The sequence below is a fragment of the Symphalangus syndactylus genome, chromosome 6, assembly GCF_028878055.3.
Source record: "Symphalangus syndactylus isolate Jambi chromosome 6, NHGRI_mSymSyn1-v2.1_pri, whole genome shotgun sequence".
In the NCBI taxonomy this organism is placed as follows: domain Eukaryota; kingdom Metazoa; phylum Chordata; class Mammalia; order Primates; family Hylobatidae; genus Symphalangus; species Symphalangus syndactylus.
The window spans coordinates 148,365,916-148,382,456 of record NC_072428.2 but is presented as its reverse complement, the minus strand read 5'-3'; the positions used below and the strand labels follow the sequence as shown (position 1 = coordinate 148,382,456).

The following is a 16,541-nucleotide window of genomic DNA, read 5'->3' as shown; positions in this document are numbered from 1 at the left end:
CCCCTTGTAGTTCAGCAGCTCTGTGGCTGCTGGTTAGTGTTTCTTTAAAAGAAAATTGGGTACTGCTATTGTCACATGCTAACAACCATACAGAAGAGAAAGACAAAATGAGAGTGAACCAGAAAGGGAATAAGTAAAAATAAAACAAAAAAGAATGTAAAGAGAGTCAACGGTCAACACTCAAGAGCAAGATGTTACCTCCAGATACAACAGTACTTTCTCCCGGGTGCTGGGTCCACACTTCCCTGGTCTCTATTTCCTCCGTTTGAATGTCTCTTTCAACATTATCTTCGTTACACTGAACATATGCCTTAAAAACAAAAACATGCCAAAATTAACATTGGTTTCAATTTCGGAGCAATCTGTCATTACTGAAATAAGTTAATAATGAGAGTCACTGTAATTATCAATGTAAGTCAAAAGTAAGTATCAAAGCATAAAGAACAATCATGCAAAGACAACCTGTGCTTAAACATTCGATATGGATATATACAGGACTAATTTTCAAAAGTGTGTTCAAAAAGTCTCACCAAACATTTCCCTTTAGTCTGAAAATACTGCCACCTCGCCTGCCCACATCCTATTTTCTTAGGACATGCTGGTTTTGCAAAACCACATATATATTCAAAAGGTACATGCTTCAATGAAGTCAGTTTTGTTACTAATAGCTTTAGGATGAGGAAAACCACCAAAGATAAATAATCTACTTGAGGTCAGAGGGAATCAGCTGCAAAACCAGGATTAATACTGTGAGTGTCCCAGGAGTTTAAGGCTGCAGTGAGATATGATTTTGCTACTGCACTCCATCCAGCCTGGGTGGCAGAGCAAGACCCTGTCTCTTAAAAAAAATTTAAAAATTAAAAAATTTTAAAAGCCGTCGGCTTCTTCAGCTTCATCCCGTGACCTTCCTCCTTTTAAAAGAATTTTACTGAGTGTACCAACTAGACAATGTTAAGATTGGTGGTACCAGTATCAGGAATGTAAGAAAAATGTTAGACATGACGTCTGACTTCAAAAGCTTTAGAACCTTGTTGTGAAGTGAGACCATCACATAATGAATTAATGATTGGAAATACTACAGGGAAGTACAAAATTGCACGAAACAGTAAATTGTAGGAACTCTGGAATAGGAGAAAGAATTCAGTGTAAGTCACTAGGAAGAGTTCACCCAGAAAACAGGCCTTGGACGCTGAGGAACCGACAGGCAGACACGGAGCAGGAACGCCACACACCAGGGCACCTTGAGGGACCCATGAGAGACGGGAGTCCCAGAATCAAACAGGTATAATCTGAATTAGAGAGAGTCCAAAGCCAGACATGGTGGCGCAGGCCTGCGGTCCCAGCTATGGGGGAAGCTGAGGCTGCAGTATCTTATGATCATGCCTGTGAACGTCCACTACACTCCAGCCTGGGAGTGTCTCTAATAAATAAATTAGTACCTTGTCTCTAATAAATTAAATTTTAAAAAAATTTAAGTGAGTCCAGATTATAAAAACCTTGACAAATATTGCATACATTGAAATTCTTCAATTATAAGAATTTTAAACTGACAAGTAGGACTGCTATACACTCACCTGGAACACAAGAAACAAATCCAAACCTGACACTTTGTTGGACTTTAAATAAAACGTTTGCCTTCGCCACTATGCAACAGATCCATGTAACAAAACTGCACTTGTACCACCTCAATTTATACAAATAAAAATAAAAATAAATATATAGATTGGGTGCAGTGGCTCACATCTGTAATTCCAGAACTTTGGGAGGCCGAGGCAGGCAGATCACTTGAGGCCAGGGTTCGAGACCAGCCTGGCCAACATGGTGAAACCCCGTCTCAACTAAAAATATAAAAATTACCTGGGCGTGATGGTTCACACCTGTAATCCCAACTGCTTGGGAGGCTGAGGCACGAGAATTACTTGAACCCGGGAGGTGGAGTTTGCAGCGAGCCAAGATCACTCCACTGCACTCCAGCCTGGGCGACAGAGTGAGACTGTGTCTCTAAATAAATAAATAAAACATTTGCACAGCATAAAGCTTCACTCCAAGGTCAGGACAGCAGCCATGCTGTCCCCACTCCGAGCAGATCACCCACCGCAGTTCCTGAAGGCTCTAGAGTCTCTCCGGCTTTGCCTGTGCCCGGCCTCTCGGGTGAATGGGCCCCATGTGAAGATGGGTCCCCATTTTCCTTAAGCTTGTATCCTTCACAGACCATCCCCAAGTTCTAATATTGCAGAACATTATTCAGGAAGACACAAAGTTATCCTACTAGACTTTACTTGCATTTTATCACTGAGTTAACACATCTCATACTTACCTGCTTGGTATTTTTTTTCCCAAAGTTTCTGATATACATGTCATATTCATTTACTGGTGGTAGATCCAAGAGAGAGAAAGTAAATGAAAAGTCTAAGTCAATGAGCCGAAGCAGTTTTGTACTTCGCATCCTTTGAAATAAATTGGAAACAAGACAAAATTAACTTGAATAATATACGTGGGGAAGTATAGGGAGAACAGAAGTAAACTTAGAGTTAAATGCATGTTATTGTCAGAAACCTAGCTTCAGGCTGGGGTGAGTCTGAGATATTTAACAGTTGTTAAAAATAACTGAGTAGTACACAGTCGTGGGAACCTGGTGTGTGACCTTGGCATTTGGTGATCCTGCTCCCCAACTGCCTCGTGTGTGTGTCACTAACCTGATGTGTGACCGTTCTAATGCGTATGCCCGAGCTAACACAAAATCAAGTCACACAACATATATGCCTGGGATGTTCGCAAGCACCAATTCATTTGACTTCAGGAGCTGACATACTGACTGTCTAATCACCTGTGCCATGGTCAGACCACGCAGCCAGTAAAATTTTTGGGCCACGCTCCTCTCCAGGCCACAGCCAACCTCTGTGCTTCCCCCAGGACTTGACCTGCCTTTCACGCTCCAATCGCCTTCCGCCCACAGGCCTGACACAGCCAATAGCCCTCCGCCCACAGGCCTGAAACAGCCATTCGTGCTCCTCCCACAGGCCTGAAACAGCCAATCGCCCTTGGCTCACAAGCCTGACACAGCCAATCGCGCTCCTCCCACAGGCCTAACACAGCCAATGGCCCTCGCTCACAGGCCTGACACAGCCAATCGCCCTGCACACATAGGCCTGACACAGCCAATGGCCCTCCACCCACAGGTCTGACACAGCCAACCGCCCTCTAATCGCCCTCCGCCCACAGGTCTGACACAGCAAATCGTGCTCGGCCCATGGGCCTAACACAGCCAATTGCCCTCCAATTGCCCTCGGCCCACAGGCCTAACACAGCCCATAGCCCTCCGCCCACAGGCCTGACACAGCCAATGGCCCTGCGCCCACAAGCCCGACACAGCCAATCACACTTGGCACACAGGCCCGACACAGCCAATGGCCCTCAACCCACAGGCCCGACACAGCCAATCACATTTGGCACACAGGCCCGACACAGCCAATGACCCTCAACCCACAGGCCCGACACAGCCAATGGCCCTGTGCCCACAGGCCTGACACAGCCAATCACACTTGGCACACAGGCCTGACACAGCCAATGACCCTCCGCCCACAGGTCTGACACAGCCAATGACCCTCCGCCCACAGGTCTGACACAGCCAACCGCCCTCTAATCGCCCTCCGCCCACAGGTCTGACACAGCCAACCGCCCTCTAATCGCCCTCCGCCCACAGGTCTGACACAGCAAATCGTGCTCGGCCCATGGGCCTAACACAGCCAATTGCCCTCCAGTTGCCCTCGGCCCACAGGCCTAACACAGCCCATAGCCCTCCGCCCACAGGCCTGACACAGCCAATGGCCCTGCGCCCACAAGCCCGACACAGCCAATTACACTTGGCACACAGGCCCGACACAGCCAATGGCCCTCAACCCACAGGCCCGACACAGCCAATCACATTTGGCACACAGGCCCGACACAGCCAATGACCCTCAACCCACAGGCCCGACACAGCCAATGGCCCTGTGCCCACAGGCCTGACACAGCCAATCACACTTGGCACACAGGCCTGACACAGCCAATGACCCTCCGCCCACAGGTCTGACACAGCCAATGACCCTCCGCCCACAGGTCTGACACAGCCAATTGCCCTCCAATCGCCCTCCGCCCACAGGCCTGACACAGTTAATCGCCCTCCGCCCACAGGCAAGACACAGCTAATCACCCTTGGCCTACAGGCCTGACACAGCCAATGACCCTCAACCCACAGGCCCGACACAGCCAATGGCCCTGCGCCCATAAGCCCGACACAGCCAATCACACTTGGCACACAGGCCCGACACAGCCAATGGCCCTGTGCCCACAGGCCCGACACAGCCAATCACACTTGGCACACAGGCCCGACACAACCAATGGCCCTGTGCCCACAGGCCCGACACAGCTAATCACGCTTGGCCCACAGGCCTCACACAGCCAATGACCCTCCACCCACAGGTCTGACACAGCCAATTGTCCTCCAATCGCCCTCTGCCCACAGGCCTGACACAGCTAATCGTTCCCCACCCTCAGGCAAGACACAGCCAATCGCCCTCTGCCCACAGGCCTGACACAGCTAATCGCCCTCCGCCCACAGGCAAGACATAGCCAATCACCCTTGGCCCACAGGCTTGACACAGCCAATGACCCTCAACCCACAGGCCTGACACAGCCAATCGCCCTCCAATCGCCCTTGGCCTACAGGCCTGACACAGCCGATGGCCCTCTGCCCACAGGCCCGACACAGCCAATGGCCCTGTGCCCACAGGCCCGACACAGCCAATCACGCTTGGCCCACAGGCCTGACACAGCCAATCACCCTGGGCCCACAGACCCCACACAGCCAAAGGCCCTGCGCCCACAGGCCTGACACAGCCCATCGCCCTCAGCCCACAGGCCCAACACAGCCAATCACGCTCGGCCCACAGGCCCAACACAGCCAATCACCCTCAGCCCACAGGCCTGACACAGCCAATCGCCCTCGGCCTATAGTCCTAACACAGCCAATCGCACTCCCACAGGCCTGACACTGCCGATCGCCCTCGGCCCACAGGCCTGACACCACCGATCGCCCTCGGCCCACAGGCCTGACATAGCTGATCACCCTCCACCCACAGGCCTGACACAGCTGATCACCCTCCACCTACAGGCCTGACACTGCCGATCGCCCTCGGCCCACAGGCCTGACACAGCTGATCACCCTCCACCCACAGGCCTGACACAGCTGATCACCCTCCACCCACAGGCCTGACACAGCCGATCGCCCTCGGCCCACAGGCCTGACACAGCCGATCACTCTCCACCCACAGGCCTGACACAGCCAATCGCCCTCGGCCCACAGGCCTGACACAGCCGATCACTCTCCACCCACAGGCCGGACACAGCCGATCGCCCTCGGCCCACAGGCACCGAAACGCCGCACCCACGTGGCTTCCTCTTGCTTCACAAACGGTTCCTTTTCCATCGCCTGTGCTGGGTTTTCCTTTCCTAAGTTTCACCCTAACATTAGTGTGCCCGGGGTCAAATCCTTAAGATATTTATTGTTTGTTACTCCTCACTGGGATATAAACTCGCAAAGGCAGAGATTTTTGTTTCTTTCCTTTACTGTTATCGCCACACAGCCGGTGCTCAATGAATGCACAGTGAATGACCGACTGAACGACCCAGCCAAAATCCGGGTGCCTCGGCCACCGGGTCTGCTCTCTGCTCCTCCTCCTCCCCCCATCCTTCTCCTCACACTCCTCCAGGTCTGCCCTGCTTCCTAGAGCACAGGCCTGCAGGAGGCTCGACCGAAGCCTAGGATGTTTTATCAGTATTCTCCCACCGGAAGGCTCTCAACTTCCATTTTCGTCCCCTCGACCCTGTGCGAACGTCACATGCTCTAGGCCATCAGATCTTTCTGTTTCACTCTATTGTGTTGAGAAATCAAGACACAAACCTGAGTGGAAACAGGGATCGCCTCCATGTGTCCCTTCTTTCCAGGACCTCGACTCTTCAGGGCCCGGCGGCCTTGGTTGCCCCGGTATATTCAATCAGCTGGAGTGTTTTTGTTGTTTTAAATCCAACTTTTACAGTTGTTTTAGCTGGAGGATTTCTCTGACACAAGCCATTCCAACAAGAAAGTAGGACTCTGTCCATATTCTTTTGTAAGATGCTTTTCTCCTATCACTGGAGCATTTTTCATGACATTATATCCTCAGAGTATCCATCATTTTGATAGCTATATTCATACCTGATAGAACGCTGCCTATGCAGACGTTGTACCAATTTGTTTCAAGCAAGCTTTTTCTCTACATTCTCATCAGTACTGAAGTATTATCTTTTTTTTTTTTTTTGAGACAGAGTCTTGCTCTGTTGCCCAGGCTGTAGTGCAGTGGCGTAATCTCAGCTAGCTGCAACCTCCACCTCCCAGGTTCAAGCGATTCTCCTGCCTCAGCCTCCCGAGTGGCTGGGATTACAGGCATGTGCCACCACGCCTGGCTAATTTTTGTATTTTTGGTAGAGATGGGGTTTCACCATGTTGGCCAGGCTGGTCTCAAACTCCTGACCTCAGGTGATCCGCCTGCCTTAGCCTTCCAAAGTGCTGGGATTACAGGCATGAGCCACTGCGCCTGGCCTAAGTATTATCATTTTTTAATACCTTGCCTATTCCATAGAAGAAAGATTCATCCCATTGTTTCAACATACATTTCTCTGACAGAACATATTTTCATACATTTACTGACAGCCTAATTTTTTTCTGTTGTGAATTCTCTCTGTCTCCTTTACCACCCTGGGGCCATGTGGTGAGAGACTGGGGAATAATGTAAGAGAAAATAAGCAAACACATTACTTTTCTACCTCTCTACCTTGAGCCACTGACAGGTTTTTCCTGTGGCCCCAGCAGGCCGGCCATGGCTCCGGCTCCTGACTGCCCAGCCTCTCCGGCTCAGGGGAAGAGGTGGCTCCTGCTGCGGCCAATCTCTGAGCTGCTCCTGGGCCCTGCTGCCGCTCAGCTCAGCTCTTCCAGCACCTACGGAATTCACTCCCTGTGTCACATCCTTCTGTTTAATACCCAAATTATTGTTTTCCTGACTGGATCTCGAGTCTTATATGATCTATGCCCACTTTTAACTAGGGTTATTTAACTTTGCTTATTAAATTATAAAAACATTTTATGCATTAGGGATAATAAGTCTCTATCATATATTTTACAAATATATTTTCCCAATTGGTCAATTACCTTTAAATTTTGTCAAATTTATGGACAATATTACCTTACAGAAATTTAATTTTTGAGGTACATTCCAGTAATTTTTATCTTTTAATTTTTATTCTTTTTATTCTTAGAAAGTCCTTTCTTATCACTGAAATAACCATTTACACTACCTGTGCTCTTTTTTCATTTTTTTTAAATCCATTTGGAATTTATCTTGGGTATACTGTGAAGCAGGTATCTATTTTCCCTCAAATTTCAAGTTGATTTACTAAATGTATATCTACTAGTAAAAGTGCCTCTATACTACTTTTCTTCTCTGTATTTCCTTACAACACACAAATGCCAGAACTCACCCACACTCGTATAAAGTGTGGACTCCTACATTTTCCTCAAAAACTTTTTTCCTTTTATTTATCATCAATCCCTTTATGTTTCAGCCTTTCATTTCTTAAATTTTTCTTTTAAAATATTTAATATAATTTTTGATCCAAAATAATCCATATAATCTACTTGTACATTATATATCAATCTAGTTAACATCCTAGGACCTAACTAGAAAACCACCAATTACTAGATTACCAGCCGGGCGCGGTGGCTCACACCTGTAATCTCAATACTTTGGGAGGCTGAGGTGGGTGGACTGCTTGAGTCCAGAAGTTCAAGACCAGCCTGGGCAACATGGCAAGACCCTGCCTCTACATAAAAAAATATAAAAATTAGCTGGGTGTGGTGGTGCACACCTGTAATTCCAGCTACTCAGGAGGCTGAGGTGGAGGGTCACCTGAGCCCAGAAGGTTAAGGCTGCAGTGAACCAAGATCATGCCACTGCATTCCAGCCTGGGTGCCAGAGTGAGATCCTGTCTCAAAAGCAGAAGACGTAAAAGAAAGAAAAGGGAAGGGAAAGGGAAAGGGAAAGGGAGGGAAGGCAACCAATGACCTGTATCTACTTAGTGGCTCCTCTCTGACACATTCCAAGATCCCCCACTGCCCACAACAATCACTAGACTGAATTTTGTGGTTATCATTTTCTTGTTTTTCAAAATATAATTTTATCTCATATTTATATGAGTCTAAACAACATACTGTGTAGCTTTATTTCTGAGTTTATAAAAATTGCATTAAACCATATGTAGTTTTCTGAGAACTTGAATCAGGTTAAAAAAAAAAACAAAACAAAACAGCCATGGGGCCAGAAACTAGTTTTGCTACCTCCACAGGAGAACCAAAATATAAGGGCAGCAAAACTGCTGTGAAAACTGTCACCTTTATTAGTATTTTTTTTTTTTTCTTTTTTGAGACAGGGTCTTGCTCCGCCACCCAGGCTGGAGTGCAACAGTGCAGCCACGGCTCAGTGCAGTCTCAAGGCTGGAGTGCAATGGTGCAGTCACAGCTCAGCGCAGCCTCTACCCCTGAGGCTCAAGCCATCTCCCACCTAAGCAACCCCCAGGAGCTGGGACCACAGGTGCATCTCACTACGCTGCCCAGGCCCTTGAACTCCTGTGCTCAAAGTGCTGGGATTATAGGCATATACCACCATGCCCAGCCACTTTCATTATTAATGATTGATTTCTTCATTTAGTAAATATTTATTGAGTACCGACTAAAGAAGGCCATGTACTGAGCTAGGTGATAAGAGATTTTAAACCCACTTTTAAAAATCTTTATTTTTTGGCCAGGCATGGTGGCTCATGCCTGTAATCCCAGCACTTTGGGAGGCCAAGGCAGGCGGATCACCTGAGGTCGGGAGTTCGAAACCAGCCTGACTAACATGGAGAAACCCTGTCTCTACTAAAAATATAAAATTAGCCAGGCATGGTGACGGGCACCTGTAATCCCAGCTACTCAGGAGGCTGAGGCAGGAGAATCGCTTGAACCCGGGAGGCGGAGGTTGCAGTGAGCCAAGATCGCGCCATTGCACTCCAGCCTGGGCAACAAGAGTGAAACTCTGTCTCAAAAAATATATATATATATATATTTTTTTTTCATTGACTCCTCAGTCATATTTGGGCTTAGTACAATAGACCCTTGACTTGAAAATCTATCTTTTTTTTTTTTTTTTTTTTTTGAGATGGAGTCTCGCTCTGTCGCCCAGGCTGGAGTGCAGTGGCGCAATCTCGGCTCACTGCAAGCTCCGCCTCCCGGGTTCACGCCATTCTCCTGCCTCAGCCTCTCTGAGTAGCTGGGACTACAGGCGCCCGCCACCACGCCCGGCTAATTTTTTGTATTTTTAGTAGAGACGGGGTTTCACCTTGGTCTCGATCTCCTGACCTCCTGATCCACCAGCCTCGGCCTCCCAAAGTGCTGGGATTACAAGTGTGAGCCACCGCGCCCGGCCCGAAAATCTTTTATAGATTTCTAAATTTTACAGATTTCTCAATTTACTCCCAGGGTAGCTCCAACTGTGCGCCAGACATGTAAGGACAAACATCCAACATCAGCACATGGTACGTAGCAGCTCACACACCTGCTCTACTAACACAAGAGCTCAACACAAAAGTGTAGTACAAATTAAGTCATATACCCCAAAAAAACAGTAGTAAAAATGCAATTTAAAACTCAATTTTTTTTTTTGAGATGGAGTCTTGCTCTGTCGCCCAGGCTGGAGTGCAGTGGCGTGATCTCAGCTCACTGCAAGCTCCGCCTCCCGGGTTCACGCCATTCTCCTGCCTCAGCCTCTCCGAGTAGCTGGGACTACAGGCGCCCGCCACCACGCCCGGCTAATTTTTTGTATTTTTAGTAGAGATGGGGTTTCACTGTGGTCTCGATCTCCTGACCTCGGGATCCGCCCACCTCGGCCTCCCAAAGTGCTGGGATTACAAGCGTGAGCCACCACACCCGGCTAAAACTCGATTTTTTAAAAGTATGTGAAAGAAAAGTAAGCTAAAACCCTGAACACCTTTGGCTGCTTTCCCAATACACCTACTTTTGCTTAAGGGCCTGAGTCCGACTCTTTTGACGGTGTGAAGCTGAGGCAAAATCCACAAAAATTCCACAAACGGAGGCTCTGGAAGAGGAACTGTTTGCATCTGTATGAGGGAGAAAAACACTATTTTTGCAACACTGAAATATGTCTTCCAAGCAAAAAAATATCCGGAGTAAAACAATTATAGGCATACATAACAATTATAGTCAATAAACCCTTCAACTAATGACAAACATCTTCCATAAGCATTTAAGAGACCTCTCTTGCTTATTTCATCTAAAATTTTCAGGCAACAAAGCAAAATTTACTGATCATCTATTGTATGTGCCACTCACACTATTAAAGAGTTTGAGAAATACTTAAGAATGCACACAAGATGCAGTTCTAGGCCCCCACCCCACCCATTCTGCAAAAAAACCAAAGATTATCCTTTAGTAAGGGAAGTGGAACAAGGACATACAAAATTGCTAAAAAACAGAAACAAGTGCAAATTAATATTGAATCAATTACTTAATATGTCAAAGGGCACGAAACAAAAGAGAATGCAGGCATGAGCTTCCTCAGAAGAATTTCTAAAATTTCTGAAGACGCGATTAGATTATCAAATTGTCAAGCTGATGGAAAAGGTTCATATTATATAAGAATGAACAACTTGGCCAGGTACGATGGCTCATGCCTGTAATCCCAGCCCTTTGGGAGGCCAAGGCAGGCGGATCACTTGAGGGCTGGAGTTCCAGACCAGCCTGGCCAACATGGCAAAACCCCGTCTCTACTAAAAATACAAAAATTAGCCTAGTCCCAGCTACTCGGGAGGCTGAAGCAGAAGAATCGCTTGAATCCAGGAAATAGAGGTTGCAGTGAGCTGAGATCATGCCACTTTACTCCAGCATGGGAGACAAGTGAGATTCTGTCTCAAAAAAAAAAAAAAGAAAAAGAAAAAGAAAAAGACAAGAACAAACAACTCCATCCACAGTCCTTTGTAATGGACACAAGTCATTCCTCAATCCACCTCTTTCCCCCTAAGGATTTCGATGGCTTCCTGTACATACTTACCTGTATATTTATTTGTTTGTATATTTATTTCTACTGCATCCGATTGTCTTTTCATTCCTTTTGGATATCGGTTTGCACTCGCCCTCCCGTCTTACAGTTTTATGAAACTCATAGCCCTTTCCCACACATTATCTCATCTGATCTTCACAACAAAGCTTTAAGGCCCGCAATGCAGAGGGTGTGCTCTGGAGGATGCCTGTCTGGGTCAGGGGCCTGAGCTCAGGTCCCAGCACTGCCTGCTACGTGCTTCGTGACCATGGGAGGTTACTTCATCTCTGCATCTCAGTTCCCTTATTTTCGGACATCTGCCGTACAGGACTGTGTTAAGGACCACAGCAGGCCACGTTTATGAACAATTACAAAGCACCACACAGACATTCTAAGATGTAACTGTTTTTAAAAATGAGAACACACTTAAAGTTACAGAATTAAGCCTTGAATAAAGACATCCCTGGAGCAGAGCGCGCACCTCTGTGCGAGGCGCCGGCACTCAGCAAAGACTCCTTCACTGACCAAGTGGACCACTTACCTTTTGGAAGTGTACAAAGGCTTTCAAACACCATGGTGCAACTTTAGTGCACAGGAAGAAGTTATTTACCAAATGGTTTCCTACTGCCCTAAAGAAGGATAAGGTGTGCAGTTTATAACCAGGTAGTTCAAGCACCACAGGGTGTGGCAGGGTATAGCCAAGGAGGACACAGAAAACAAACCGGCTACTTGATGGTGCTTAGCACTCAGAACGTGCCTGGCACTCCTTTAAGCACCTTCCATGTTTAGCTTGTTTAATTAATCTTCACAACAACCCTAAAGAAAGTCCAACACTCATTTCACAGTTAAGGAAAATGAGGCACAGAGAGGTTAAGTAACTGCACAAGATCACACAGCTAGTCAGTTATCTGAAACCTCGGAGTCAGCACGGCTCCATGATTCCTGCTTCAACACAGACCGCGATGTCAACGCTGTGCCAGCTCAACATTAAACGGGGCCAAGAAAGCAGCTCCAGCTTTACCTGGAGCAATGTATATGACAGTGAATAACTCCTTCAAATAAGAAATATGCCAAAAATAATCTCTTATATTGAGTTGTAAATTCTAATCTTGTAAATCAGGCTAATAAAGATATAACACTAAGCATAAATGTAGAAAATGAGTAACAAAAAAAGGTTATTCAAAGATCTGCTAAGAAAACCAGTAACGTTAAGAATAAAATCCTGGGTGGAGCCAAGATGGCCGAATAGGAACAGCTCTGGTCTACAGCTCCCAGAGTGAGCGACACAGAAGATGGGTGATTTCTGCATTTCCATCTGAGGTACCCGGTTCATCTCACTAGGGAGTGCCAGACAGTGGGTGCAGCGCACCGTGCGCGAGCTGAAGCAGGGCGAGACATTGCCTCACTCAGGAAGCACAAAGGGTCAGGGAATTCCCTTTCCTAGTCAAAGAAAGGGGTGACAGGCAGCACCTGGAAAATCGGGTCACTCCTACCCTAATACTGCACACCAGGAGATTATATCCTGCACCTGGCTCGGAGGGTCCTGCGCCCACAGAGTCTCACTGATTGCTGGCACAGCAGTCTGAGATCAAACTGCAAGGCAGCAGCAAGGCTGGGGGAGGGGCGCCTGCCATTGCCCAGGCTTGATTAGGTAAACAAAGCAGCCTGGAAGCTCAAACTGGGTGGAGCCCACCACAGCTCAAGGAGGCCTGCCTGCCTCTGTAGGCTCCACCTCTAGGGGCAGGGCACAGACAAACAAAAAGACAGCAGTAACCGCTGCAGACTTAAATGTCTCTGTCTGACAGCTTTGAAGAGAGCAGTGGTTCTCCCAGCATGCAGCTGGAAATCTGAGAATGGGCAGACTGCCTCCCCTCAAGTGGGTCCCTGACCCCCGAGCAGCCTAACTGGGAGGCACCCCCCAAGTAGGGGCAGACTGACACCTCACATGGCCGGGTACTCCTCTGAGACAAAACTTCCAGAGGAACGATCACGCAGCAGCATGTGCGGTTCACCAAGATCCGCTGTTCTGCAGCCACCGCTGTTCTGCAGCCACTGCAGTTCTGCAGCCACTGCTGCTGATACCCAGGCAAACAGGGTCTGGAGTGGACCTCTAGCAAACTCCAACAGACCTGCAGCTGAGGGTCCTGTCTGTTAGAAGGAAAACTAACAAACAGAAAGGACATCTACACCAAAAACCCTTCTGTACGTCACCATCATCAAAGACCAAAAGTAGATAAAACCACAAAGATGGGGAGAAAACAGAGCAGAAAAACTGGAAACTCTAAAAAGCAGAGGGCCTCTCCTCCTCCAAAGGAACGCAGCTCCTCACCAGCAACGGAACAAAGCTGGACGGAGAATGACTTTGACGAGTTGAGAGAAGAAGGCTTCAGACGATCAAACTACTCCGAGCTACAGGAGGAAATTCAAACCAATGGCAAAGAAGTTAAAAATTGTGAAAAAAAATTAGACGAATGGATGACTAGAATAACCAATGCTGAGAAGTCCTTAAAGGAGCTGATGGAGCTGAAAGCCAAGCCTCGAGAACTAAGTGAAGAATGCAGAAGCCTCAGGAGCCAATGCGATCAACTGGAAGAAAGGGTATCAGTGATGGAAGACGAAATGAATGAAATGAAGCGAGAAGGGAACTTTGGAGAAAAAAGAATAAAAAGAAATGAACAAAGCCTCCAAGAAATATGGGACTATGTGAAAATACCAAATCTACGTCTGATTGGTGTACCTGAAAGTGACGGGGAGAATGGAACCAAGATGGAAAACACTCTGCAGGACATTATCCAGGAGAACTTCCCCAATCTAGCAAGGCAGGCCAACATTCAGATTCAGGAAATACAGAGAACACCACAAAGATACTCCTCGAGAAAAGCAACCCCAAGACACATAATTGTCAGATTCACCAAATGAAGGAAAAAATGTTAAGGGCAGCCAGAGAGAAAGGTCGCGTTACCCACAAAGGGAAGCCCATCAGACTAACAGCAGATCTCTCGGCAGAAACTCTACAAACCAGAAGAGAGTGGGGGCTGATATTCAACATTCTTAAAGAAAAGAATTTTCAACCCAGAATTTCATATCCAGCCAAACTAAGCTTCATAAGTGGAGAAATAAAATACAGACAAGCAAATGCTGAGAGATTTTGTCACCACCAGGCCTGCCCTACAAGAGCTCCTGAAGGAAGCACTAAACATGGAAAGGAACAACTGGTGCAAAAACATGCCAAAATGTAAAGACCATCAAGGCTTGGAAGAAACTGCATCAACTACTGAGCAAAATAACCAGCTAACATCATAATGACAGGACCAAATTCACACGTAACAATATTAACTTTAAATGTAAATGGGCTAAATGCTCCAATTAAAAGACACAGACTGGCAAATTGGATAAAGAGTCAAGACCCATCAGTGTGCTATATTCAAGAAACCCATCTCACGTGCAGAGACACACATAGGCTCAAAATAAAGGGATGGAGGAAGATCTACCAAGCAAATGGAAAACAAACAAAGGCAGGGGTTGCAATCCTAGTCTCTGATAAAACAGAATTTAAACCAACAAAGATCAAAAGAGACAAAGAAGGCCATTACATAATGGTAAAGGGATCAATTCAACAAGAAGAGCTAACTATCCTAAATATATATGCACCCAATACAGGAGCACCCAGGTTCATAAAGCAAGTCCTTAGTGACCTACAAAGAGACTTAGACTCCCACACAATAATAAAGGGAGACTTTAACACCCCACTGTCAACATTAGACAGATCAACGAGACAGAAAGTTAACAAGGATACCCAGGAATTGAACTCAGCTTTGCACCAAGCAGACCTAATAGACATCTACAGAACTCTCCACCCCAAATCAACAGAATATACATTTTTTTCAGCACCACACCACACCTATTCCAAAATTGACCACATGGTTGGAAGTAAAGCACTCCTCAGCAAATGTAAAAGAACAGAAATTATAACAAACTGTCTCTCAGACCACAGTGCAATCAAACTAGAACTCAGGATTAAGAAACTCACTCAAAACTGCTCAACTACATGGAAACTGAACAACCTGCTCCTGAATGACTATTGGATACATAATGAAATGAAGGCAGAAATAAAGATGTTCTTGGAAACCAATGAGAACAAAGACACAACATACCAGAATCTCTGGGACACATTCAAAGCAGTGTGTAGAGGGAAATTTATAGCACTAAATGCCCACAAGAGAAAGCAGGAAAGATCCAAAATTGACACCATAACATCACAACTAAAAGAACTAGAAAAGCAAGAGCAAACACATTCAAAAGCTAGCAGAAGGCAAGAAATAACTAAAATCAGAGCAGAACTGAAGGAAATAGAGACACAAAAAACCCTTCAAAAAATTTATGAATCCAGGAGCTGGTTTTTTGAAAAGATCAACAAAATCAATAGACCGCTAGCAAGACTAATAAAGAAGAAAAGAGAGAAGAATCAAATAGACGCAATAAAAAATGATAAAGGGGATATCACCACCGATCCCACAGAAATACAAACTACCATCAGAGAATACCACAAACACCTCTACGCAAATAAACTAGAAAATCTAGAAGAAATGGATAAATTCCTCGACATATACACCCTCCCAAGACTAAACCAGGAAGAAGTTGAATCTCTGAATAGACCAATAACAGGCGCTGAAATTGTGGCAATAATCAATAGCTTCCCATCCAAAAAGAGTCCAGGACCTGATGGATTCACAGCCGAATTCTACCAGAGGTACAAGGAGGAGGTGGTAACGTTCCTTCTGAAACTATTCCAATGAACAGAAAAAGAGGGAATCCTCCCTAACTCACTTTATGAGGCCAGCATCATCCTGATACCAAAGCCTGGCAGAGACACAACCAAAAAAGAGAATTTTAGACCAATATCCTTGATGAACAGTGATGCAAAAATCCTCAATAAAATACTGGCAAACTGAATCCAGCAGCACATCAAAAAGCTTATCCACCATGATCAAGTGGGCTTCATCCCTGGGATGCAAGGCTGCTTCAACATATGAAAATCAATAAACGTAATCCAGCATATAAACAGAACCAAAGACAAAAACCACATGATTATCTCAATAGATGCAGAAAAGGCCTTTGACAAAATTCAACAACCCTTCATGCTAAAAACTCTCAATAAATTAGGTATTGATGGGACATATCTCAAAATAGTAAGAGCTATCTATGACAAACCCACAGCCAATATCATACTGAATGGGCAAAAACTGGAAGCATTCCTTTTGAAAACTGGCACAAGACAGGGATGCCCTCTCTCACCACTCCTATTCAACATAGTGTTGGAAGTTCTGGCCAGGGCAATTAGGCAGGAGAAGGAAATAAAGGGTATTCAATTAGGAA

The 16,541-nt window shown here is 46.2% G+C and overlaps 1 protein-coding gene across 7 annotated transcripts in view; it reads right to left on the bottom strand.

Moving 5' to 3' along the window:
• The window catches only part of DYNC2I1 (dynein 2 intermediate chain 1), a 105,171-nt gene that overhangs the window by 39,634 nt on the left and 48,996 nt on the right, over positions 1 to 16,541 (bottom strand). For all 7 annotated transcript variants that reach the window (XR_010121433.1, XM_055269712.2, XM_063641760.1 and 4 more), the window contains 3 exons: positions 10,125 to 10,227; positions 2,318 to 2,447; positions 199 to 310 (listed from right to left, as the gene is read on the bottom strand). Coding sequence is in view for 6 of the 7 variants with exons in the window: in XM_055269712.2 (XP_055125687.1) it covers positions 199 to 310; positions 2,318 to 2,447; positions 10,125 to 10,227 (345 nt within the window). In the remaining variant the exon portion in view is untranslated. The remainder of the gene's footprint in view (positions 1 to 198; positions 311 to 2,317; positions 2,448 to 10,124; positions 10,228 to 16,541) is intronic.